Genomic DNA, 27,463 nt, shown 5'->3' with positions numbered 1-27,463 from the left:
CGTGGGTTTGAACGCTCGCGCGGCGGTTGGCGCGGCGCTGCTTGTGCGGAGCCGCTGCCCCGCGCCCGCCTGGCCATGGCCGCGGGCTCTGTCACCGCAGCGGCGCGGGGGGACCTCAGCCCCGCCAGGAACCCCGGCCGGCGGCGCTGGGCCGTGCGGGGGGGCGAGGAGGATGCGGACGAGGGCCCCGCCGTGCTGGTCCTGAGTTACTTCTCTCGGCCGCCCTTCCTCAGCTTTGGCCGGCTGCGAGTGGGCGCCTCCCGCACGCGCCTCCTGGTCATCGACAACCCCAACGAGGATGACGCCGAGGTGGTCATCGACCGCTTCCCGGCCGCTGCCAGGGGCTTCAGCATCGAGCACCGCCGCTTCCTTGTGGAGGTAGGCGGGGGCACCTGCGGGGCCGGGGGACACGCGAGGGGACAGGTGGGAGCGCTGTCGGCCGCAGGGCCGGGGGCAGCCCCCGTCCGGCGCGATCTGAGGCAGCCGCGGCCCCGCTGCGGGCGGTGCGTGTCGGTGCTGTGCTCGTGTCTCCCGGTTCCCCTGAAGGGCGGCGGCTGCAGCCGGGGCTGGCGGGGTCGGGTCCCTCGGGCCAGGGGCTGTTGAGGCCGCGAAGGCGCTACAACCTGATTCAGGCAGGTGTTTGCAGTGAGGAGCAAAAATTGAAATGAAATGGATTGTTCTTTGGGAATGTTTTAAAGACGGAGACCTGTCAAAAATGTCAGGACATATGTGTAGGAAAGAGGCTGAAGGGAGAGGATACCAGTTCACTGTTCTGCACGTTAGTTAGTGACACAATAGAGAGCAAAGCATGCTTAAAATAGGACTAAACATTTCTGACGCCGAAATGCAAACTGTGGCTAGTCCAGTCAATGCCAGTTTTTAAAAAGAATAGTTTAGATGAACAAACATCTATGATTATCTAGACTGTCCAGAGCGTTTGTGAGAGAGAACGAAACACTGGAGATTTGCAACAATGGGCTTATAAAACCAGGCTGGAGTCTCACTTCGAAATCTTGGAATAACACATTCCTGTAGGAATTAATGAATAGAAAGTTTAATGCCTTCCTTGATCATTTGCAGTATCTTCCCTTTTTTTCAAAGAACTTCTATGTCAAATCTCATGTTAGCATGTCATTTAACTGAAAAAAATGACACTTGTGTTTAGAGTCAGCTAAGGTCCTAAAAATCAACCTCTGATTATTAGTCCCACCATAATTCTCTCAAAAGTACTGCAGAGGATTTATAAGATTAATATGTGCAAAAAATTATGTAATTTCTTCTATTCACCTTTACTCAAACCTTCTCCTTTCTACTATGTGCCATATTTATATGTGTTCTTTCTTGTTTTCCACTATAGTTTGATTAAGAGGTATATGTCCTTTTAGTAAGACAATATTTTTGATAGGGGTTGCTTAAATTTATGTGTCAGAGAGGAAAAACTGACATTTAAACATTTAACAATTTTTTTGTCATTTCATGTTGTCAGAATGTATATTACTTCTATATACTGCTCCTGGTTTGATTAATTGCTTCATCTTCAATGTTACAAAAGTGTACCTGAATGCTAGATATTAAATATTTCTTCTTCTCCAATAGGCAGGACAAAGAATCTTTGTTTCTATCACATGGACACCATTAGAAGAAGGAAAAATCAGAGAACTGGTGACTTTTGTTGTTAATGACGTTGTAAAACATCAAGCTGTGCTCCTTGGTGCTGCTGAGCAGCCCCCGAAGAAAAAGGTGAGTGTGTGTTTGTGTCCTAATTCTGTTACTTTGGCATGGCTGATGCAAATATTGTTTTTTATGACTAGAAAACTCTGTTTCATTACTGCAAAACTCAGTGATAAATGATGCTGTGGAAATGCCCATTGTCCTCAACTTTTTTTGGCTGGGTTGGAAAGTAGGTACTGATATGCTACAGCTTAAAGAATAAAACTAAAACATGACCAAATAAATGGTTGTCAAGCCTTCAAATAACATATAGTGAATTATTTTTGATTAGGTGTTCTTTTTATAGTCTTTTTAAACTTTGAATGAATATGCTAGTAATGTTCACTTTTACACGTAGAAGAATTTAGAAAGCCAGCACACTAACTTTTATTTATGGTTCTTTTTCAGAAGAGTCTTTGGGAAACATTAAAAAAGAAAAACTCTTCAGGAACATCTGCAATAAAAGCTAAGAATACTCTGGAAATTAAAAATGTTAATAAAACATTTCGAGTTTCTCGGAAGGCGGAGAGACTTAGAAGTCCACTTCAGTCACGTGAGAATCAGAACACGGTGCAGAATAATATATCCCAAGGAAGTGACCCTCTTGCTGGCACAGAAAATCAGCTGCCTCCATCTCCTATTGCACCAGTGGCAGAGGAACATGGCAATACTGTTCACACACCACTTGCCCTGAGAAGGTCTACTGCGTTTGGGGATATTGCTGCCTCTGGAAATGAGGAGTTGTTGCCTGAGATAGACAGCTGTAACATCAATAAATGTGTTACTGAGCGCAATCAATCACAATCTGAAAGTGCCTCCAGTTCTGCTGGATTAGCACAACTGCCAATTTCAAATGATGGAGGAGTTCTTAATTTTACGCTCTCACCAGTTTCCACTCCGGAGCACTCAGCCTCTGCACCTGTTTTAAGTACAAGGAGAATTTTAAGTCCAGATGCTTTTGTAAATGACAATTATCAAGTGGATATAGATGTAAGAGAACAGTCTTTTCCAGTCCTGTCACCTGATCAATTTGTGAAGGACAATTTGTCAGATAAACAGTCGCAGACTCCTAAACCTGAGGCAGCATTAATATCATCCACCACAGAGACTTACGTTGTTAAGAGATTTCTACCCTCAAAATGGAAAAAAGATGGAGGTGTAGAGACAGAAACTCATGTTCACGTAGAACACAACTTAAATGAAGTCTTTGAGTTACATCGTGTAAAATCGCAGGCACTTCATTATGATAAACCCCAGGAGGATCACTGCAGTTTTCCTTCTGCAGAGGAGCTTCAGACTGACAATCTTTCTCAGAGAGAGCAAACAAAAAAGCGTCCAATTCTTTCTGCCACTGTCATAAAAAGTAAGCCTGCTGCTACTGAAGAAGCAAGAGTGGAAACCCGCCAGCCAAAATCTAAAAAATGCCTCAATAAAGCAATAATAGGATGTGCTAATGTGGTGCCTATACATACTGAAGCAGAAACATCAAAACACCTGCCAGTTACAGGTGCAATTTCATCTGAAAATAAGTGTCACAATGACAAAGTAAATTCATCTACTGGATCAACTTCGTGTCGAAAGAGGAAAAGTGAAACGTGTTTAGGAAACAGTAGAGTTACAGCTCCAGTGCATGTGGAAGAAGTGGAAAGAAAGAGAGCTCTTACCTCTAGCACGGACAATCAAACCCATACGATCAGACGACCATCAGCTTTCAAACCCACGAACGGAGAGAGAGCGGGGCAGAGAAAGAAAGCTGGTGAGCAGTGTTTCCTTCATTTACCATTTTCTAAAAGATGCCTTTGATTAGGAAATGTGTATAGCAAACTGAACTGTCTAGGAACAGTCAGCATTATTTCATATCTCTGAAATGTGAGCCTTTGCAATATGCATTTTAAAAAATTGAATGGTAGGTCAGAGTTTTGGTTATGTAATTGGCTTCAAATTTACTTCATTCCTGTGTAAATTTGTTAATGGCAATAATAGGGAAAGTATATAAAAGCTCTTGAGCAGAGCCCTTCTTACGTAATTCAAATTTTCTGGAAACATACTGCACAAGATTTGTCACATGTACATTTACCATTGAGATTGTTTGATTCCATTGCTGTTGTCATATATTTTCAAATGTCGAATCATGAAGGTTGGAAAAGACCTCTTGAAGCATTGAGTCCAACCATTAGCCTGGCACCGCCATGTTCACCACTAAACCATCACCCCAGGTGCCGCATCCATGCACCTTTTCAACACTTTCGGGTTGGTGATTCCACCACTTTCCTGGGCAGCCTGTGATAATTCCTAACCACCCTTCTACTGAAGAAGTTCCTAAGTCTTTTTCAGTTTCCTGCTTTTTACTGTCTGTTTACCTTGTTGTCAGCCTTGTGTAGATCTCTCTGCCTTATTGTTTGCCAATACTTTGTTGCTTGAAGATCAGAAAAAGCTGATGGCTTGCATTTCAGTTTATTTTGAGTTTTCTAACTCTTCCAATCCCAAATATGCTCTGGAATGTGAAAAGAATGAGGGTCTGTAACTTAAAGATGCATTTAATTTGCAAAATTTAACTAACAGGAAAAATTCATCATGGCTTTTAGATCAAAATAGCACATGCTGCTTTCTTCAGTTTAATGATCTGTTCTGCGATCTGGATTTGATTTGGGGCTTTCAGTAATGCACTTCAATGTCAGGCTTTTTAAGGTGGTCTGCAAAAGAATAACATGCTGAAAGTGTTGATATGCAGCAGGAAAAGGTGTGTTATCTACCAGGTTATTAATCCATTAGGATAAAGATAGATGGGCTGGACAAGGGCAGAGTAGAGGGGAGCAATCCCCTCCCATGACCTCTGGCCACCCCTCTTTTGACGCAGCCCAGGATCCATTTGGCGTTCTGGGCTGTGAGTGCACACTGTGGGCTCATGTCCAGCTTATCATCCACCAGAACCCCTAAGTCCTTCTCTGCAGGGCTACTCTCTCTGAGTTCTTTTCCCAGTCTGTTGTGGCCCCTGCACAGTTCAGCTTTGTGTCACCTGCAGATGTGCCAAGAGTGCGCTTGATCTCTGTGTCATTGATAAAGGTATTAAAGAGCACCAGTCCCAAGACAGATCCCTGAGGGACCATTCATCACTAGCCTCCATCTGGTTATACAGCCATGGATCTCAATTCTTTATCCACCCAGTGGTGCACCCTCCAAATCCATATTTCTCCAATGTGGAGACAAGGATACCACGTGGGTCTGTGTGGAAGACCTTACAGAACTCTAGGTAGATTACATCAGTCAGTTTCCCTTGTTGACAGTGTCAGCCACAGAAGGCAACCAGACTGGTCAGGCACAATTTGCCCAAAGTAAAGCCATGCTGACTGTCTTGAATCACCTCCTTGTCTTACATGTGCTTTAACATCGCTTCCATGAGGATCCATTCCACGATATTCCCAGACACAGAAGTTGGACTCACCAGTCTGTAGTTCCCTGCATCCACACATCTTCTTTCCTCGCCTTTTCAAATCATAAATATTTTTTATTTCTGAAGTACCATCTTGTCAGGCAGCAACTATACTTCTTCTGCAACAGAATACATTTTTATCCTTCATTTGGCATTAATATGAAAGTATGATTGTGCTAAAAGGCTTTGTTGCACCATGTTGAGAAAGCCTGGATCTGCATTTTTCCTTGTGTTTTATTTAAATCCTGTATCTGTGCATTGGATAATACTTATTAACTAGTGCCTTGGTGCACAAACTAACACAAGTCAGGCTGCTCTGAATTGAATACCAATGTAGTAAGCTGTCTAACTGTGGGAAGGAGTGAATAAAGCCCTAAAATTCATATCTCTTACCCCAAATGTTTATAGAATACACCCTGTTGCATGTTCTAGTGAAAGTTTGTACAAATTAGCCTAGTGTTTCTAGCCATATAATGAAATTCAAATGCTGCATTTCCTTAGGCTTGTGGAAGAACTGTGACGTACAAGAGCAGTTATTTGCTCTTGAACATTCTTCCCCTTTAGTTGTAGCCAACATGGTTTCTGTAACTTTCCATCAACAGGAAGCTCCTGTTGGTATTTTGAATGGTTCGTGGGGAATTACTCTAGTTCTGTGCTTTAGAAGTGATATGAACTTTAATGCATTAACTTTCACTGACATATTTCCTGTTGATATTTATGTGTTAATGCTGGTAGGTTCTTCACTTCAGAAGGCATCTAAAACTACCAAGAGAATTAGTAAACCTGTCCCTGGATTGGCCCAGTCGCACCTGACATTTGTGAAACCACTGAAAACAGGTAGGCAGACTCTGGGTGTTTAGTAAAACACTGAACAGAATGTCACAATTGTACTGCTGGTGTCAGGTAAGACCTAACTGGTTAGAACTGAGAGGAAATAGAAGATAGTACCTAAAATTAATCAATACCTAGTAGAACAATATATATAACCTTTTGTGATCTGTTTTGGCTACTTATAAGAAAATTGGTTGCAACACACGGTCAGCTCAGGGTAAATATTACTTTCTTCCAGACTGTAAGTGTAAAAGCTACATTACAGTTATGCTCCCAGTTTACTGATGGTTATTAGTTAAATGCCTCTTCCATATCTGATAACATTTTAAGGCAACAACAGAATACCTCAGAAGAGAAAATTTCTTCCCAACAAGATAAAACTTTTGCAGAGTTAAGAATACTGAGTTGATCTGCTCTGAAAAATGCATCTGTAAGATAGTTCTTCCTGGATGTAATCCAGTTCAGCTTGGGTTTGCCCCATTGCAATGGCCTGAATTCTAGATATCTTGTCTTAGTTCTAGAGCTGTAACATCTTAATCCATATTTTGTGGCTGAAATTAATTTAATAGTCCCTGATCCGCAAGTCACTGAAGATTTTAATAATCTGCTTTTTTCGGCTATAGTGCTAAATGGAATCTCAAACATTATTCCTTTCCACAATGAAACATTATATGGGTTATCAAACATTTCAAGAATTGCAAAGGCTTACGTTTTTGTTGTTTTGATTTTTTTTTTTTAAGTCATCCCTAGGCACCCAATGCCTTTTGCTGCTAAAAACATGTTTTATGATGAACGCTGGAAGGAGAAGCAGCAACGAGGTTTCACCTGGTGGTTAAATTTTGTACTTACCCCAGATGACTTCAATGTAAAAACAAACACCTCACAAGGTAAGAGTGCAAGAATTTTGTCTTCTCATTTTCTTAAGCATTATATTATATATTTGATAAACACTAATGAGTAGTAGTACTCATTTAACACTAAACCTTTTCAGGGTCATGTTGTGATATTTTTCCCCTTCTGATATGTGTGGATAGCTCACTTGCTCATGGCAAGCACAGCACACCATGCCCCCTGCATGAGGAGCGTGCTCTGCAACCAGAATGCACTGGAATGTGTGGCTGTAGCACTGCTCAGTGGGTGTAGAGTGGGGAATCCCCACCTGCTGGAAAACATTATAGCTGGCACTTTACTAAAAGGAAAACCTACTTTTTCCTCTATCTCTAGCTTCATTTGAAAAAACTGAAGATGGAACCATTAATCTTAAAACTGAATTGCTAGTACTGCTCACTTACGAAATAAGTGTTCTTATATTTAATACTTGACTAGTATTCTTGTACTTGACAACATATGTTTAGTGCAACAGCTGACAAACTTCCTGAAGGATAAATCATTAGTCAGAATGAAAATAACAAACTGTCAGCTTAGAGAGGGGGGAAAAAATAAATGAGGTGTGCAAAGCTACCTTTATTTGAGATGTAAATGCCTGCTTTTTGTGTGTGTTTAAACAGTAAACGCAGCTGCTCTTATGTTGGGAGAAGAGAACCATCACAAGATGAGCCTTCCTAAGGCCCCCACGAAAGATGAGGCGTCTCTAAAAGCGTACACAGCTCGCCGTAAGCTGAATAAGCTGCGGCGCGAGGCCTGCCGCCTGTTCACCTCCGAAGCCATGGTTAGAGCCATCCAGAGACTCGAGGTGGAGATCGAAAGCAGGCGCCTGCTGGTCCGGAGGGACAGGCACCTCTGGAAAGACATAGGTAAGAGGTCTGAAACCTGGCATTCTGTCCCCTTGTAAGTATGGAAAGGATTATTACACCCTCTGTTTGCTTAACCTAAAATTGGTTAATAGAAACTTTTGCATCAATATGAAATGTTTGCTGGATCTAATATTAAAAGATGCTCTCTTGCAGGAGAAAGGCAGAAAGTCCTTAATTGGCTTTTATCTTACAACCCTTTATGGCTGCGTATAGGTCTGGAGGTAAGTGCACTGTGTATAGTCTCTAATCTATAAGTTTAAAGGACATTTAGCAATTTTTTTGGTAGAGGTTGTTTTGTGTTTCTTTGTATTTTCTGCCATACTAATTCAGGTAGGTTCAATTCAGTTCTACCATGATGACTATCTTTTAAATTGTTCCAATGTACTTGCTTTAAAAAAATGATTACCTTATTAAGAAGGAAAATATTTAATCAAGGAAATTGGAAGTCAATTCGCTGACCAATAACACAAAAGCATTTACCTATCAGTTTCACTTTACTAAACTGGAGAAGAATGTGGCTATCTTAAAGAAGTTCCTGATTGATTTCTCAGATGTAGATGGTCATACACGTTTTGAAATGAGATTAGATCTTCTGAAATTTCCTTTGGCTTTACCTTTCAGTGACTTAGTTGAAATCTGTTTGAGTTTTAGAGACCAATTGCCATTTATTATTTTAGAAATTCAAAAATGTATATATTTAAAAAAAATCCCATAGTGTTTAAGGTAATTTTTAACACTTCTGCATTTTTTTCCCTTCTTTCATATTAGACTATTTATGGAGAACTGATAGCTTTGGAGAGTAATAGTGATGTTATGGGTTTAGCAATATTTATCCTTAATCGCTTGCTTTGGAACCCTGACATTGCAGCTGAATACAGACATCCCACTGTACCTCACCTTTACCGGGAAGGTAATGATTACTTCCAAAACCAACTTATTTGTAGCACTTAATTTTTTAACTATCACTTACTGAGTTCTATCATTCTAGGTCATGAAGAAGCTTTGTCAAAGTTCACACTGAAAAAATTGTTGCTGTTGATTTGCTTTCTGGATTGTGCCAAACGGTCCAGAATGATTGACCATGACCCCTGCCTCTTTTGTAAGGATGCAGAGTTCAAGGTGAAAGCTGTGATTTGATGTCTCTCTCCAGTATTGTCCTAAGACACAGTGTAGTATTTTTTCATTGTTTTTAATCTGACAAAAGTTAAAGCTGCGTGACGTACTAAAAATAATTTTTTAAAAAATACATCATTTTAAGAATTAGAGAAGTAAATATGAAATGTAATTTGGGAGGTACAAGGGATGGAAATTGTATTCTGCTTGACAAATATTGTAATGTTAAGATTTTATTTGTTTTTTCAATTTTAGGCTAGCAAAGACCTTTTGCTTGCGTTTTCCCGGGATTTCCTGAGTGGTGAAGGTGACCTTTCCCGCCACCTGGGTTTCTTAGGACTACCTGTCAGTCATATTCAAACTCCACTTGATGAATTTGATTTTGCTGTTACAAACCTCGCTGTGGACTTACAATGTGGCATTCGTCTTGTGTGCGTTGATACAGAATTCTATTGAAATATTTATTTTCTTTTATATAATACTTAATGTGAGCTCATCAGAGGCATTAAACCATGCAATTACCTTTGTTAGGAGAACAGTGGAGCTTCTGACCAAAAACTGGAGTCTTTCAAAACAACTGAGAGTTCCTGCAATAAGTCGGCTACAGAAGATGCACAATGTTGATATAGTTCTTAATGTCCTTAAAGAGCGAGGAGTGCACTTGAAGGATGAAAGTGGTAAGGCCTAGAAATCAGGCTTATTCTAAGTGCATCAGAAAACTGGTGCACATTTTAATCCCGTGTTTTATTTGATAGGTGCTTCAATTGACTCCAGGGATATCGTGGATAGACACAGGGAACGAACATTAGCACTGCTGTGGAAAATTGTCTTTGCCTTCCAGGTACTATTCAATTGCTTATTTTGTTTGGTTTTTGCTAGTTACAACAGAGGAATCATGAAAACACCAGTCTTTTCAGGAATATTTGATGTCTGTTAAAGCCTCTGCTAATCAAATTTTAGACTGAAGTTATTTGCTTTGCACATTTAAAGTTCCATGTAAACATTACTAAACTGTGAATTGTTCCCTAACAATACAGCTTGGATAATGTTTTAACTGTTTTTTCTTACACGTTCATTCATGTTTTTGGAAAACACTGAACTTCTGAGTTTATGCTGTATAGTAGCAGAATTGGTACTTTAAAATAATGTTGATCTCAAACTACAGGTGGACTCTTACTAAAAGGACATTTTGAGGTTACACTGATAAACAATTATAGAGCAATTCTGAAGCTATAGCTCTTCTACTTTTTTTTCCTTTTATCTGAAACAGTCAATTTGATGAAACATTCTTGAAATAAGAATGAAGATTTCTTAGGCGTTACTACGATGACATTTCAAAAGTTAGTAGAGGAAGTTAAAGTAACTTTCTTAAGACTGTTTTAAGAGTTAACTTGAGTCACAGGATATTTTAAAAATAAATGTCCAACTGTGTCCAACTGACAAGTCCAGTTGGAAGGAACATCATGCATGAAAGGCAAAACAAAGTAAGTTAAGGTGGAATTTCACCACTAGGTAGTCAGGAATGTAAGTGCAATTAAGTATATGTAAAGCAAGAATATAAAAGACTTTAGCTACAGAACTATCACTAAGACAGAACAATATAATAAAAATCTAATGTAGTTATTTTTTTTCTTAAATACTGTTACACTATTAAGTAACTATTAAGTTAACTTCCTTCAGTTAGTTCTTCTGATGCATGTGTCACAGTTGCATTGCTTTTGATTAGAGAAATAATTTCAGTGAGTAGTGGCTTTATCCAAGCCCTGTGGATATGCTGCTTGTTCTCCAAATCTTCTTCCATCACAACACCAGCTCAAGTCCTTTTGGAATCCCTTAAAAGAGGAGGATTGGTACATGGGCTCAGTGGAAATTCAGGCAGGACTCCAATTGTTTCCTCTGAGAGCATGTTGAAATTACATGGGCTGTTTTGGGGAATTTCCCTGTTTCTCCCAACTATTAACTAATGCAGTAACTGTGTTACACAGAACTGTGGGAAGGGTAGATTTAAGGTTTTTTATCTGCCATCTATGCTGGAAAATCCAGATTATCTACTACTGATTGTGTGGCAGGTACTGCTGAAGTGAGCATAGTTTCTCTTTAAAAATGCCACATTTAAAGCTCTGCATTCAGTGGCTGTAATGCCTGGCATGTCAGACTGTTAACACACCAAATTTTTGGTTTTTTTTCTAACAGGTGGACGTTTTTCTGAATGTGGAACAGTTAAAAGAAGAAATTGAGTTTTTGAAGAACACACACAAGAGAAAAGCACGACTGGGTGCCATCAAGACTCTTGCAACTGGTTTTAGAGTACAGGAAGACAGTAGTAACTTCTCATCTCAGAGTTACAGTGAAAATGTGAAGCTGCTGATGGCATGGGTTAATGCTGTTTGTGGATTTTACAATATCAAGGTAAATAGTTTTGTGTACACTTCAACAAATACACCCTGTGGTGTCGTAATTCTTTACAGAGCAGAGTTCTTCATACTATCAAATATGCAGTAGAAGTAAATGGTAATTATTTGTAAATATCCTTCTGGACTTTGTTTAATCTGATTTGAAATAGCCATCACTCTGTGAGTTTAGCTGCAGCTCTCTTTTAAAAAAAAATCTGAGCAAAAAAAATTTCCTCTTCCAGTTAGTCTTGTGGATAAAAATGCTTTTCAAAAATAGAACATTTTTTGCTGGAATGGGAATTGTCTGTGGACTTTTAATGAGCCTTCATTTTAAAAGTATTTGTGCACAGAATTTTCAGTGTTTATAAGAACGATGAGAATTAAACTAACATTTGGGCTAAGGTCAGTTCATCTCCTCAAGAGATGTTTGTTTAGAAGGGATATGTTTGCTTATTCCAAGAAGGGAAGCCCTGGTCAGAGACCTGACTCTGGTCAGAATACAGTAGCAGCTGCTAGTCTTTCTAAAGGGTAAAATAGAGCACTTAGCACTGATGCAAATTCAGAACTTATTTCTTCATTGAAAACCTAATGTAAAGATATCTCTAGAAGTTTACTTGGGATCCTGCTGTAGAAAGATTGGTTCCCTTGTAGATTCACTGTACTGACACCTTTTTGGTTTCTGGATTGTCACAGCTGCATGTCACTTTACAGTAAATGTTCAAAGGAAGCAATAGCTACCTATTTTTTTTGTTAAAAAATAATTTGCACTTGGTCACATTTAAAGGTACAAGAGAAGAAATTAATATCCAGTTTATACCTATTAACTAGTAAGAAAAATTCAAGGAATTTGTATTTTATTTAACAGGTGGAAAATTTCACGGTGTGTTTCTCAGATGGCAGAGTATTATGCCATTTGATTCATCACTATCACCCCTGTTACGTGCCTTTGGAAGCTGTGTGCCAACGGACAACTCAAACTGTAGAATGCTCAAGAACTGTTACAGTGGGACTAAACTCCTCCTCCTCATCTGAGTCTGACACTTCTCTAAATGTTGTGGAAGAAATGTTTGATCAAAGTGAGTTATTTGATGAACAGAAGTTCATGTTAGACCTATTTCTTTTATGCACAATTTGATTTGATTAATGTTTTGTCTTTACAAAGCTGTAACTCCCTCAGTCCTATACAAGGAACTCTTGGACAATGAAAAGCAAAACTTCCAGCTGATCAATGCTGCAGTTTCTGACCTAGGTGGGATACCAGCAATGATTCATCACGCAGACATGTCAAATACAATTCCTGATGAGAAGGTAAAATGCCTTTGGAGTTGATATAAACACGTTCTGCCCTACTGTGAATGTGGCCTGTTCTTTTGAGCAGCCCTTACCCTGCTGTGTTCTGTGTTTCTGTAGGTTGTTATCACCTACCTGTCGTTTCTGTGTTCACGGCTTCTCGATCTTCGGCAAGAAACTCGAGCTGCGCGATTAATTCAGGCTGCTTGGAGGAACTACAGGCTGAAAAGGGAACTGAAACTCTCTCAGGTACTCTTTGCTTGTGCAATATTCATAGGTTCTGCATTAAGGAAAAAATAGAGAATATAAATTCAGTGTAAAATACAGGTTTTTTGGAGTAATACTGGCATTTAAACTAATGAGTGTCATTTCTATCATCAAAATATGTGGCCTTCTTGGTGGTGTAATCTACTAAATTTCACTTTTCTTTTAGCCTCCTGAAGTAATTACAGGTGTTTAAAGGCTACTGGGTTTTTTTGTGTGTCACCCCTTAAACTCTTTTCCCAATGTTTCAAATATAATAGTTGCACTGCTTCCTTAAAACAAAAAGGATTAGTTAATCCCTGTCAATGTCTACAAGATGAGAGGAGTAATTAAACTTCTGCATGGATTTACTATTTCTGTTAAGGAGCTAAGCTTCATCAGTCTTTTGAATTGAATTTCATGAGTTCTGATATCTTGATTTTCTGGTATTTATACCAGAGCTTGTGAGGGTTTCAAAGCTGACACACTTAAGGTTCATAAATGCCACCACTGTGTTTTACTAAGTTAGATATTATTTGATGCTGGAACAGAATTCAAGTGAAATATTCTAAGACTCTGTGGTGTAGAAGGGGACAGGGGTTGTATTTAGGATTTTTCATCTCCAGTTACTTTACTTTATAAAATCTACACAACCTTAATAATGACGAAGAAACATTGCCTTTACAACTCTTTTGAAATAACTAATAGTAAAGATGCTGGTGGGGGAGAAGGAATCAAAACCAAAACCCTTTAAATGTTGCAGGCGTTATCTTTATTAATTAATCTTACAATGTGTGCGTATGTACTATATTTTTATGAAATTGCTCTAGATAGTTATTCAAATTAAAAACTTGAGCGAAAATTCCATAGCTAATGTTCAATGGAAATTTACTCTTGGTAGGAAAGAGACAGAGCTGCTCGGATAATTCAAAAATCTGCAATGAACTTCTTGGCTCACCGACGCATCCTGAGGAAAGAGAATGCAGCCATTTTCATCCAGAAGCATTGGAGAGGATACTTGGCCAGGATGACTCTTTTCAATCTGAAAAAGGCAAGGCTGGAGCACGTCAGAAATAAATCTGCCACAGTCATTCAGGTAATAAAACCTAAAGTGGGATTACATGGCAAGGAAGCCCCCTGAAACCTCTAAGAAAGAGCTTTGCTGAGGAGCATTTGTGCTGCTTGCAGCAATTAATGCTTCCATAAATGTAATACTTTTTTTTATTATTTTTTTCCTTCTCTGCTTTTGAGAGGTTTAGTAAGTTTTTCTCTCCAGGGAAAGATGGTAATGTGCTATTAAATTAACAATTATTCCTTCCTTCTATATTTTGGAATACCATAAACATTAAAACACGGGGCCTTAGTCAGTGTAAAGACTGATCAGATTGTGTTGGTTTTCTTTGCAGCTGCTGAACATTACTTAAAGAAGCTTTTAAAAAAATTAAAATTACTCTCCTTGTGTTATGTCACCTGCAGTGGGCATTTTGAGTGGCAGACATGGCAATGGTAGTTTGGGCAATTTATTCAATTTTTCAAGATATTTTAGCCACCGTTACCCAAAGATAAATACTGTACTCCTGAGACTTTTTAGAATGGATATTAAAGAATTGCTGATTTATCAAGTGGTTTAAGAGGAAATCTGTTGTTGCCAGGGTAAATTTAGCCTTTTCCTAGAACTTAAGCTTAAAAAAGCAATGATACAAACATTTAGATTTTGTTTTTTTGGTTGTTTTAATATAGATTTCTGGATTTACCTTCCTAGGGATTAAGACCCAGAGATGAGCTCAGTTGGTTAGAGCATGGTGCTAATTACACCAAAGTCATGGGTTTGATCCTGGTATGGGCCATTCCCTCAAGTGTAGGACTTGATCTTTGTGCGCCTTTCCAGTTCTGAATACTCTGTCGTTCTGATAAGTAGGAATGAGAAATCTTATAAAGTCTAAAGATGACAGTCCTGACTCATGCTTAACTCGAGATACTATGAAGAAAATACAAAATTTTTTCTTTTTTTACCTGCAGGCTTATTGGAGGAGATACTCTGCTAGGAAAAGATATTTACAGCTAAGACACTGTGTTATTTTTGTACAAGCAAGGATAAGGATGGTGAAGTCTGTTGCTGCATATAAACGAATTGTTTGGGCTACTGTTACAATTCAGAGACATCTGCGTGCAGCTAAGTTGGCAAAAATAGATCGGCAAAGATATGAAATCATAAAGTCTTCAGCACTTACTATTCAGTCTACATTCAGAAGATGGAGGAAATACAAAATTCAACAGAAAATTAAAGCAGCTTTGGTGATTCAGAGTTATTTCCGAAAATGGCAATCTTCAAAACTGGCTAAGAGAAGGAGGGCTGCCCTTGTCATACAGTCTTGGTACAGGATGCACAGAGACCAGAAGCAGTATCTACATATTAAGCAAAATGTTATCAAGATTCAGGCTTGGTACAGGTGTCAGCTGACCAGACGTGTTTACCAGGAGCACAGGGTGAAAATAGTGACAATTCAGCGGTACTACAGAGCTTATAAACTGAAGAAAGCTGAGAGAGAGTCTTATTTGCAAAAGTGTGCAGCAGTGATAGTCCTCCAAGCTGCTTTTAGAGGCATGAAGGCACGAGAGCTGTACAGACAAGCAAAAGCAGCGTGTTTTATTCAATCAATGTGGAGAATGAAACAAGAGAAACAAAGATTTCTGCAATTAAAAAAATCTGTTACTACGTTGCAGTCACACGTGAGAAAATACCAACAAGTAAAAAGATACAAAGAGATTAAAAATGCTGCTTCTGTAATTCAAACCCGCTATAGGGCACACGTGGCCGCTAAAAACGCAGCTGCTGCTTTCCGGAGAGTGCGCCTGGCTGCCATTGTTCTCCAGTCTGCCTACAGAGGGATGCAAGCCAGGAGAGATGCTCACGTGTTGAGATCTGTGATCAAAATTCAGTCAAGTTTCCGTGCTTACGTGGCCCGGAAGAGATTTAGAAAGTTGAGAGATGCCACAGTGAAGATTCAAGCTCTTGCAAAGATGAGGCCAGTCCGTAAGCGGTACTGTGCACTGAGGAAAGCAACGCTTTATGTCCAGCGAAAGTATCGCTCTGGGAGATATGCCCTTCAATTTAAAGAAGATTATAGGAAATTGAAGGGAGGTTGCATAAGAATTCAGGCTCTAGTCCGAGGCTATCTTGTCAGGAAACAAATACAAAGGTTGAGGGAGGCTGCAGTATTACTTCAGGCCTGCTACAGAATGAAAAGGGACCGGCAAAGGTACTTAAGCATCTATAGTGCTGCCATTGTCATTCAGCAGCGTTACCGTGCCTGCAAAAAGACCCGCTGTCACAGGCAAGAGTTCTTGCAAGTTAGAAAAGCAGCTGTGTGTTTACAGGCAGCCTACAGGGGTTATAAAACACGCAAAAAGCTTAAACTTGAATACAGAGCTGCTGTTAAAATTCAGACTGCTTTTAGAGCTCATGCCGCACGAGTGAAACACAAGGCAATGGTTCAGGCCTCCGTCGTGATTCAGAGGTGGTACAGAAATTGTAAGGCTGGTAAGAGGCAAAGACTGACCTTCTTAATGACAAGAGCAGCAGTGCTTTCTTTACAAGCAGCTTTTCGTGGCTGGAAGGTACGGAAGCAGATTCAAAGACAGCATGTTGCTGCTGCTAGGATACAATCTACCTTCAGAAAATTCATGGCTGTGAAGAAATTCAGGCTTGTGAACTACGCTGTGCTAACCATCCAAAGGCATTACAGAGCCAGGGTTCTAGGCCAGAGACAACGGCAAGAATACGTCCAGTTGCGTAACGCTGCGGTGCGTCTTCAGGCACTATGGAGGGGGAGAGCTGTGAGAAAAACGATTCAGAAGAAACATCATCTTGCAGCAATCATTCAGTCCTATTACAGAATGCATGTAAATCAACTAAAATACAAGAAACTGAGACAAGCCACTTTGGTGATTCAGAAATACTACAGAGCCTACTGTATGAAAAAAACCCAGCGTGCAATTTATCTAAAAACCAAGGCAGCTGTGTTAGTCTTGCAATCTTCTTACCGTGGGATGACTGTGAGGAAACAACTGAACAAACTAAACAAAGCTGCTACAACTATACAAGCTGCCTTCAAATCTTACCTGGTCAAGAAGGAATATGAAAGACTTAGATCTGCAACTATAGCCATTCAAAGGCGTTACCGTGCAGTTATTCATGCCAAGTGTCAAAGGCAGAGATATTTGTCTTTAAAAAGATCCACAGTCAAAGTGCAGGCGATTTACAGAGGTTTAAGAGTGAGGCGACAGGTTCGCTGTATGCACCAAGCAGCTGTTTGTATCCAAGCCACGTTTAAGATGCATTGCATGAGCATAAAATATCGGACAATGAGAATGGCAGCAATAAGAATTCAAAGGCAATACAGAGCATTTTGTTTAGGCAAAGTACAACGCAAAAAGTACTTGGAACTAAAGAAGTCTGTTATTATCCTCCAGGCTGCTTGTAGAGGCATGAAAGTCCGACAAGACTTAAAAACTATGCACCGGTCAGCAGCAATAATCCAGTCCTATTATCGGATGCACAAACAACAGAGGGATTTCAGAAAGTTGCTGCTTGCAACGAGGCAGATTCAGCAGTGGTTCCGTGCTTGTAAGGAGAGAGATGCACAAGTTCACAACTACACAGTTGTGAAAAATGCTGTACTGTGCATCCAGGCTGCATTCCGTGGTATGAAAACAAGAAGACTCATCAGAACCATGAATGAATCGGCTGTGATTATTCAAAGAAGGTTTAGAATGTTTCTGGAAAGAAAACATTTTCTTTCCATTAAGTCAGCTGCTGTTGTAATTCAGAGAAAATACAGAGCAACAAAACTAGGAAAAATTCAGCGTCAAAAATATCTCTCTCTCCTTAATGGTGCTGTTATCATACAGTCTGCTTATAGAGGATTTGTGGTAAGAAAAAAAGTGCAGAAAATGCATCAAGCTGCTACAGTTATTCAAGCAATGTTAAGAATGCATAAAATTTACGCTTCTTATCAAGCACTCAGGCTTGCTTCAGTAATCATACAGCAACGTTATCGAGCTTACAGGGAAGGGAAGCGTGAGAGAGAAAAGTACTTAAAACTGTACAATTCAGTTTTAGTTCTTCAAGCTGCCTACAGAGGAATGAAAACAAGATGCTTCTTGAAGAGACAACATGAGGCAGCACTTACAATACAGAGAAACTACCGAATGTATAGGCAGTACTGCCATTACAGAAGAGTTCAGTGGGCAGCCCAGCTAATACAGAGGAGGTACAGAGCCCATAGGCTCAGGAAAATTGCTGTACAGCATTACACTTCATTAAAGAAAGCAGCAACTTGTATCCAGAGGGCTTTTCGAGACATGCGAGCAAGAAAACAGCAGCGAGAAATGCACCATGCTGCGACTGTGGTTCAGAAAAACTTTAAAGCCTTCAGAGAACGTCAGAGATACCTCTCTCTTAAAGCAGCTACTCTTGTCTTTCAGAGAAGGTACCGAGCTTTGGCTCTGGCAAGGCAGCATGCTTTGGAATATCAGTCTCTCCGAAAAGCTGCTATTCTCATCCAGGCTGTGTACAGAGGTGTCAGGGTGAGGAGGAGTCTCGAGCACATGCATTTAGCTGCCAGTACAATACAGGCAGCCTACAGAATGCTCAAGGACAGAAGGGCCTATCAGAATATGAGAAATGCAGCTATGGTTATTCAGAACTGCTATCGATCCTATTCGAAAGGAAGGGACCAACGCAAGAAGTATCTGATAATGAGGAGTTCTGTTCTTGTTATTCAAGCAGCATACAGAGGCATGAAGGCACGGCAGGAACTGAAAATCCTGCATGTTTCAGCAGTTGTAATACAGTCCAGCTATCGCATGTATGTACAGCGTAGGTACTACAAACAGTTGTGCTGGGCTGTCACAGTCACACAGCAGAGGTTCAGAGCCAAAATGGCAAGAGAAGCTGCCATGAGAAACTATTCAGAAATAAAAAAGGCTGTCATTTGCCTTCAAGCTGCTTTTCGTGCTAGGAAAGCCAGGCAGTTGTATAAAGCCAATGTTGCTGCACGGCGCATTCAATCGTTCCTACGGATGCGCATGGAGAGGAGACGCTTTCTTGCAAAGAAAGCAGCAGCAATAATGATCCAGTCGATGTTCCGGTGCCAAAGAGCAAGGACTCACTATACACTGATCCAGAGCTCAGCAGTTGCTGTCCAGAGGTGGTACAGATCGTGTCTCAGGGCTCGTTCACAGAGAGCAGAGTACTTGGCTCAAAGACAAGCAATAGTAGTTATTCAGTCTGCCTTCCGAGCTATGAAAGCAAGAAAAACAGCAAGGCAGCTACGAGCTGCAAGAAAGATTCAGTCTTTTCTTCAGATGGCTCTACAGCGTAGAAAATACATCCAACTCAGAGCAGCAGCTGTTACATTACAATCTTATTACTTAATGCAGAAATGTAAATCACAGTATAAGAGCTATAAAAGAGCAGCAGTTGTCCTGCAGCGGCACTACCGCTCCCACCTGACTGTGAAGCACCAAAGAATGGCTTACTTACAAACCCGCAGGAACATTATCCTTGTGCAGGCCACAGTCAGAGGATACATCGAAAGGAAGAGGTTTCACAAAATTAAAGAAAGCACAATAAAACTTCAGGTACTTTTGGATGAATAGTACTGGGATTTGGGTGTATTTTTGCTTTCATTTGTAGGTGTTTTAAAGATATTTACTGCTCTTGCAAACCACAGTTTGAAGCTAAAGTAGAATCAGTTTCTGTAGTGTTTTACAGGGCAGATATATAAAGCTTAGTACCACAGTACACAGAAATAAGGTTCTTTAAGACAATTGAATTTTGCCTCTGAATATTAGTGGCTTAATGAATGTTTTCTTTGATGGGAATATGAATGAAAGCTGTCTTTGTGTATTGTATGAGAGGGCACTGGTAGTGGGTATAAAGTGACATACATGGCAAAACCCACGATTGCTACATTCTTTAGGACTCGTGTTTAGGAAGGTGTCAGTAAATCGATCATGTTAATCCCCCTCGGTTTACTAATTGGTCCTAGACTAACCTAAGTGCCTAACTAACATTTTGAAGAGGAATTTAAGGAGGGAAATTCCCCCAAATCAAGGAAGAAAGGGAAATAAATAATCTCTCATTTGTGGTCCTGAGCAGTCTGGTCTAATGGGTGGCATCCCTATCCATGTTGGATGAGTTGCAACTAGACCATCTTTAAAGGTCCCTTCCAACACAAACCGTTCTAGGATTCTTTGAGAATTTCTTAGGTTGGTTTTACTTTCTTGTTGGAGACCACACGCTCTGCTTAACTGATAAAAATCAGGTGTGCTTTCTTCACCTCCATGGTTTGGGGGGATTGGCAGCTGCTTAGTTATTTTCTGAATGTTTAACTTATACATCCTGAACAATATAAATATAGTTACTTTCCTTAAAAGGTAGAAAAAAAGAATGAATTTTGAAATTGGGAATATACTTAATTATATTGTTGTTTTCATAACAAGCTAGTGAGCATAGCTGTACATAGAAATATGCAAACATTCCCAGCTGTTATGATGGAAGTGAAATATTCCAAGTTTGTCTTTTTCTTTGAAGGCATCTTTCCGTGGATTTATTCAGAGACAGAAATACCTTCGGTGCAAGTTTTCTGCTGTGTTAATACAGCAGCACTACAGAGCCCATCGGATGCGAAATATTGATCAACACAGATTCCATCAAATGAAAAACGCTGCCATTACCATTCAGGTAATCATACATGTGGTTTTTATTGAGTGTTTGTTTGGGATTTTTAATGTCTCTTGTATTCATTTCTTCATGATATAGTTAGTTTTGCAGATTAATATTCAAGAGTGGCATTTGTGGTATTTCCCTGAATGTGTTTCACTTGCTTTTGAAAACGTTGTCTAGTTGGGAGAAATTAAATATTTGTAATACTTTAGAGATAGAAATACTAAAAGTTGTTCCTGTTCATGTGATATTTTTCCTTTAAATTTTGTTCATTCCACTAAAAGTTCTGATTTATTTTTGTTTTATTTTTATTTCTCTAATAGGCAGCATACAGAGGATATAAAGCCAGACAGTGGGTTAGCAAAATGAGAGCAGCACAAGTCATCCAAGCCTGGTTCCGAGGTTACAAGGCACGAAAGGAATACACATCTGTGCTCAGAGCTGCCCTTGTTATTCAGAGTCACTTCAAAACCCAACAGCTGCGGACTCGGTAATACTGAATCTGAGAGGAATCATTCTACTTTTCAAAGCTTTTATTATAGAATTATTTAGCACTGCACTGCACTCTTTAGGTTCTCAGGCTCTGCCCCTGCAGCATCCATGTGACATGCATGAGTATAACCCTGTTGGAGCTGGTGGGGTTATCCTTTTGCACAAGATTTTAATTACATTTAACTGTTTTTCTGGAATGGAAGCTTCTTCACTAATTTAAATTTTGCTTATTGGGCTTCAGAAAGAGTAGGCCTTGATCTTTTTTTCACTTCTCTGTGTTTTGCAAGAAAAATGTTCTGGATATTGTTAAAATTCTAGCATACAACTTGTAGGTTGAAAAGCTATTTCATTTTAATCCACAATGGAATTGTTAAACTGGTTTATGTTTATTTTGCTATGAGATCAGCCTGGTAGTTCATGTCATGAACTGTGTCCATGTCAGTAGCAGTAGAGGATGCTGTTCAGGGATGCAAGGTCCTCCCTCAGCATCCCTGCTTCTTAAACTTCCTTGCCTGTTCCTGTTATTATCCTATTTATGGACCTGTTGTATGTCTGTCTGTACAATGCCTTTCAAACTGCTGTGTCCCTCCCCAGCCTTCTTTGGCAGCAAGTTAGGGCAATACCTCCTATGGAAAAACAGGAAGCATCTTCTGTTTAAAATCAGTCCTTTTGCCAACATTGCTGGCTATTCCTTTGCTTTTCCAATATCTATCTAAATGATTTCATAAACCATCACTGTTCTCTTACTTAAAAATGCATTTCCATGTTAGGTTTTTGAAAATGAAGTCCTGTGCACTTACCATCCAAAGAGTCTGGAGAGCGACGCGCACTGCGCGAATGGTTCGGCAGCGGTATCTGGCAATGAAGAGTGCTGCAGTTAAGATTCAGTGGGCATACAGGCAGTACAGGGCTAGGAGACTGGTATGTTTTCACTCCAATATGCCATGGTTATTTTAAAAAATTTTAATATATTTGAGTGATTTTTGTCATCAATGTGCAGAAGCATAGAAAAGGTGGGGACCAAAGAGAAGACTGTTCAAATCAAAGCTCTTCAATCTTCGAAATATTAAATGTCCGTTTTTGCTCTAAGTAACAGGGTTGATTTTTGCTTTTGAACAGTTCCAATTGTTGAATTACCCCTCTATATACTAATACCAAAATAAAATGCCAAATTTTCTGCTGCTTGCAAAAGATTAGGCCCATATTTTGACCCCATTTAGGTAAATGAAAAGACCTTCCAAACTGTGCAAGTCCATTTAATATAAACTGGTACTGTATGAGTTTACTTGTATTTCTCATTCCATTTTTGTTCTTATGATGGAAAAAAACACCTAGAACTAAAAATAAATGTACATTGATCCTGACATGAATTAACAAAAGTTTAATTATCGATGCATTCTTTGAAATCTTTTTCAGAAGCACCAGGCTGCATGTCTGATCCAAAATGCATATAGAGGTTTCAAGGCAAGAAGGAAATTTGTTCAACAAAAAGCTGCTGCTGTAATTATCCAGAAACATCTGCGGGCTTGGCAGGAAGGCAGGCTTCAATTTAAGAAATACAATGAGACTAGAAGAGCTGTCATTAAACTGCAAGCACTTATCCGGGGTTATTTAGTCAGGAAAAAGGTTGGTATAATTCAAATTAAAACTGTGCTTGGGATGTAAAGTATCTCTAGAGCTGTCTTACCATTAATTCTGACTGGCAAGGAGAGGAAAACTTGATTTTTTGGTGTTGAAATCAAGTTCTTGTTGTCTGCTTTGAGTATTGGGCAGGTCAGAATAGATCAAACACAGTCTGAGCCTTTTCTTACAATCCTTTAGAACTGAAGAAGGTTTTCACTGTTGGATGTTGTTTTAGCTTCTGAGATCTTTGTGGCTTAGCTTCTTCACACACAGGCTTACAATGAAATTGTTCTCTGCTATGCATTGATGTTGTTGCTTACAATCACTTCTCTGTGTTATCATTTAGATTAGAGACCTAGTTCTGCAGAGAGGTAGGTAGCTTCCTTAATTCTGAGGTGATTTTCCAGTATCTAGTAGTATATTGCTGTGTATTGTGTTCTTTGTGTGGCCATCCAGCTACCTCAGAGTATGAAAATTAATGATGTCCCTTGTTTTGTTTTCCTTCTACAGATTTCAGAACAGAAGCGAAAGAAGAGGCTTCTTTATTTTACAGCAGCTGCATATCATCATATCTCTGCAATTAAAATTCAAAGGGCCTACAGGATTCACGTCATCTTAAAACTTGCACAAATCCAGATCTCGTCTGTTCTTGTAATACAGGTTGGTCTGATTAAGGCTGCATGGTTTTGTGTAGCAGTCTAATTTGTTTTCTGTGAGCTACGACAATGTAGTTCCTTCACATGTGAAAAAAGTAAATTATGAATTCTATGGTTTATTAAATAATGCTGCTTATACACAGCTAAGAAAGCTTTGGCAGCTTAAGCATTTTAAAGCTGAGGATGGATGGGAAAGTTTGTTTCCTTCAGACCCTCAAGCTTGCTAAAGGAATCTGAGTGCTGTCTTAACCTATTTCTTTATATCCTACTGGAGGTAGAAAAGGTCAGACACAACAACCTGTAAGGTTTGTGACATGGAGAGCATCTTATATGAACAATCCCTTGGGATGCTGTGATTTATTTGGTTGGATGTTTCTGATCCAACCAGTGGTACCAGAGCCTGTGTAGGTTGCAGCATTTTAATATAACCAGATTTTAATTACCTAAAAACAAGATCAAAAATCAGGTCTGTATTGCAGCACTACCAAATTGTAAAAATTGTTTTCAGGTCTCCAAACTGACCATTAGCTTAGTTCCAGTATGGGAGGTCAGCACTGGGGAAACGGAGAGGCTGAAATGGGAACCCTGAAATAGCTGTTCTCTGGTCAAGGATGTCGTGGCAAACTTTGCCCTACTACTTCTCCATACATACAAATTGTTATTTCTCCCCATAAATTAGATTTTCCCTTTAAGGCAAGAGAGAATGGATGGAAAAGGGTGTTTTTTGCTCTCATTTGGCACACAGTAACCTGTCTCCTTTCTTGGTTTATAGAGGGGAAGAAACAGAGCTGGGAAATGAGAAAAGTGGAGTGGTGGTTCTTAAAAGCCAGCCAAGAGAATTAAAACTCCTAGGACATAGTAATGCTGGACACAAGTATAAACTGGGAGAGTTACATATTTTATCTTTTTGGTCAGCCCTGAAGTGGTCAGACGGTTGGTCTGGATAATCATTGTAGGTCTCTTCCAACTGAAGACTATTCTATCTGTCCCCTCCTCTACCCTTCCTTCTCTACCCTTCTCTCCTCAGAATGCTTCCCTAGTGGCTCCTAGTTAAGATTTCATTCTGCAGCCTTGCATTTCAGCTACCCAAGGCCAGTCAGAGTCAAGGAGATTACATATGACTGATGATGTTTATAGTACCTGTATCTGTCAAAGCTCACATTAAAACACTCAGTTATTATCAGTGCTCATTTAGGGGAAGGGTTTTAAATAAACAGGAAGGTACTTTCATTTTAAACAGAGGTGGTTCCGAGCAAAAATGCAACGAAAGAGATTTTTGAGAGATTATCACAGACTCGTTCGACTACAACGTGTGGTTCGAGGCTGGCTGAACCACAGGCATGAGGCAGCAGCCGTAATCCAGAGAAACGTGCGGAGATTCCTCGCCCGCAGGCGCAGGAGGAAATTTGCAGTGGGGATAATTAAATTTCAGGTAAACACCTCTTGTAAGAAAATGACAGGTTTGGGTTGGGTTTGTTTGTTAGTTTATTTTTATTATCTATGTTTTTTTTCTCATGGGCTTTTGGGGAGAGGAAAGATCTTTGCTTTGGCTGGTGAATTTATCAGTGAAATTGCAAGCCAAGTGAGCTTCAGTTTAGCCATGAAAGCTGAAGGCAAAGAGATAATGAAGGAATATTAAGCAGATACTGCTTCAGGTGACTTAGGTGGGAGTGTGTGTGGACTGTATACGCATGGATTTTTTTGCCTTTTGTCTTGAAAGCCCAGCATATAAAAGAATAACACTGAGTGTTACTTAAAATTGAATACCCAAGGTCATTCAATACTTTGCAGGCTTGTGTATAACTGATTTGGAATGGTGATGGAAATTCTGTTGTCTTGTCTCTCCTTTACAACTTGTTCTCTTTGTGGAATTCCTTTTCTGTAGGCATTGTGGAGAGGATATTCTTGGCGAAAGATGACTGACACAGCAAAAACCAGAGCTTTAAGACACAGTTTAGAAAAGGCCAATGAAAAGAGCAGAGAAGAAAACAAACTGGGCAACAGAACTGCAATTGCAATAGAACACCTTCTAAAATACAAACATCTCTCCTACATTCTTGCAGCACTAAAGCATCTTGGTCAGTATTTTGTTTTATTATAACTGATGGATTTTCAGAATGATAAATACTGATTTTTTTCAGCTGAGAAGAGTTCATAATGATATTTAGGCTTTCTGCATGACTCTAAAATGTGAATGTTAGAGGGTAGAATGGAGGGTTTTCCAGACTAAAACTAGATTATTGATTTAGGAACCATATTTAAATGGTTATGTAGAGAAACGAAATCCTGTATGATTGCTCTAATTTCCTGTCAGTCCTAGTAATGCTATACCTTACATAAGTTTATTATCATTTTTACTATCAGTAGATCTCTCTGTGGATCATTTTTGTCTGCTTAATTTTTAGTCTGAAATATTAACACTATTTCTTTAGAAATGCTTAAATCAATAACTGCAGTTTTTGCTTTGCACTTCTATTTAAAAATAGAGAATATCCTGGTTTGCAATTATTTTGCTTGAACTTCAGAATTCCCTTTATTTATTTTTCTTTAATTGTTTTAGAGGTGGCTACCCGGCTGTCCCCACAGTGTTGTGAAAATATAGCCCAGAGCAGAGCAATCTTCAGTATTTTCATTCTGATTCGAAGTTGCAACCGGAGTGTTCCGTGCATGGATGTGATCAGATACTCAGTTCAGGTTCTACTCAATGTTTCAAAGGTAACTTGAATATTTTCTTTTGCAGGTTTATAAGCAGTAGGCTACTTTATTGTAGGACTTGTTTATGGACAAAATTTCTGAATAAATCTGGAACAACAGAAGTATTAGTTTTGAATAAAAACTGTTTTTGAAACCAGTTATTTATTTACCTTGTAATAGTTATGTGGAGGTTTTTGGCAAAAAAATTTATTTCATGTCCTTAAGGCATTTCAAGCTATCATAAGTATTTTTAAATTTCTCTAAACTTATTCTAATTTATTTCTTTATTTCAAATATAAAATCAGATTCTATGGGTTTCTAAACAAGGGGGGAAGCACAGAAAGTACCTTTTTATAAAAAAATCTGTTACAATTGTGTAAATACAGAAGTGATTTTTATTGCTTGGTTACCAGTTCAGCTACAAATTTATTCTAAGGGACAATATGGGCTTTGCTTTTTCCTCTAACCTCTAAATATTAACCTCCAAAATAAAAATATTTTAAAGCTCTATCTATATAAACTCTCTTGTCTCTTTCTTGTGTAACAGTATGAAAGAACTACTCGAGCAGTTTATGAAGCAGAAAATTCTATAGATACTTTACTAGACCTCCTGCAAATGTACAGAGGCAAAGCTGGGGACAAAGTTTCAGAGAAAGGAGGAAGCATTTTCACAAAGACCTGCTGTTTGCTAGCTATCCTTTCAAAGGACTCAAAAAGAGCTTTGGTAAGACCTAAATGTTTCGGGTTTAATGGTTTAATTTGACATACTTTTCTTGCATGTTTTGGTGGTGTTTGTAATTGTTTTTCTCTCCTTCTCTACCATCCCTGTTATGGCTGTAATATTAATTATGCCTAAACTCTGGTTTAGAACACATGTATTTCCAAGATGGTGAACACACTCGCATTTTCTCGATTTAAGCTGCTTTGGACCTTGCAGTATTGACTGTGTGCTGTCTCCACCTTTCTCAGGAAATCCGAGGCATGCCAAGAACTGTTTCTTGCATCCAGAGCCTCTATAAACTCACAGCTCGGAAACACAGGATGGATGCAGAGAGAACACTTGTGAAGCAGAAAACAAACACTGCCTTAGGTGGGAGTTCCTCTGTTCCAGTAACTCCTCTAAGAATAAAAACAGTTTCAAGGTAAGTAGTTAAAAACCAGTCTTCTATTTCTGCTGTGACATTGAAATATTTTAATTTAAGTCTCTAATCTTTTCACAGGATTAAACCAGACTGGGTCTTGAGGAAAGATAACATGCAAGAAGTTGTGGATCCTCTGCAAGCAATTGTGATGGTGATGGACACACTTGGTATTGCCTGCTACTGAAATGTAAATGATGCATAAGAAGATGTATTTGTACAGTATGTATGTAAGAGATGGATAAATGATTTGGAAAAAAGCAAATAAGTGTTAAACTACCTTTGGAAATGTTTTTTTTGGATTACAATTAACATTTTGGCAACCTTTTTTATTGTGTACAGTTTTGAAGCCCTATTTTGTAC

General features: G+C 39.2%; 1 protein-coding gene across 1 annotated transcript; it reads left to right on the top strand.

Annotated features, from left to right (window-relative positions):
- Nucleotides 1-75: 75 nt before the first annotated feature.
- On the top strand, nt 76-27,303 carry ASPM (assembly factor for spindle microtubules). Its single transcript, XM_069022375.1, has 29 exons — nt 76-378; nt 1,597-1,740; nt 2,119-3,466; nt 5,876-5,977; nt 6,712-6,858; nt 7,480-7,725; nt 7,879-7,946; nt 8,494-8,635; nt 8,714-8,844; nt 9,094-9,269; nt 9,370-9,515; nt 9,594-9,679; nt 11,032-11,247; nt 12,097-12,307; nt 12,394-12,539; nt 12,642-12,770; nt 13,666-13,860; nt 14,784-19,409; nt 20,365-20,514; nt 20,820-20,986; nt 21,759-21,909; nt 22,405-22,614; nt 23,122-23,271; nt 24,508-24,699; nt 25,153-25,345; nt 25,828-25,982; nt 26,509-26,685; nt 26,931-27,103; nt 27,182-27,303. The coding sequence occupies exons 1-29, from the start codon at nt 76-78 to the stop codon at nt 27,285-27,287; spliced, it is 10,386 nt and encodes a 3,461-aa protein (XP_068878476.1). The 3' UTR covers nt 27,288-27,303.
- The last annotated feature ends 160 nt before the right edge of the window (nt 27,304-27,463 follow it).

The sequence above is a fragment of the Aphelocoma coerulescens genome, chromosome 8 (assembly GCF_041296385.1).
Source record: "Aphelocoma coerulescens isolate FSJ_1873_10779 chromosome 8, UR_Acoe_1.0, whole genome shotgun sequence".
Taxonomy (NCBI): domain Eukaryota; kingdom Metazoa; phylum Chordata; class Aves; order Passeriformes; family Corvidae; genus Aphelocoma; species Aphelocoma coerulescens.
Note: the sequence above shows the minus strand (reverse complement) of the source record. Positions and strands in the feature narration are given on the sequence as shown.

What these genes read in the sequence shown, in the direction of transcription:
- ASPM (XM_069022375.1), top strand. Translation starts at nt 76, where the DNA reads ATGGCCGCGGGCTCTGTCACCGCAGCGGCGCGGGGGGACCTCAGCCCC. An exon ending in AGTACAGGGCTAGGAGACTG is followed by an intron (nt 21,910 to 22,404) that starts GTATGTTTTCAC and finishes AATCTTTTTCAG; the next exon opens with AAGCACCAGGCTGCATGTCT. An exon ending in TTCTACTCAATGTTTCAAAG is followed by an intron (nt 25,983 to 26,508) that starts GTAACTTGAATA and finishes CTTGTGTAACAG; the next exon opens with TATGAAAGAACTACTCGAGC.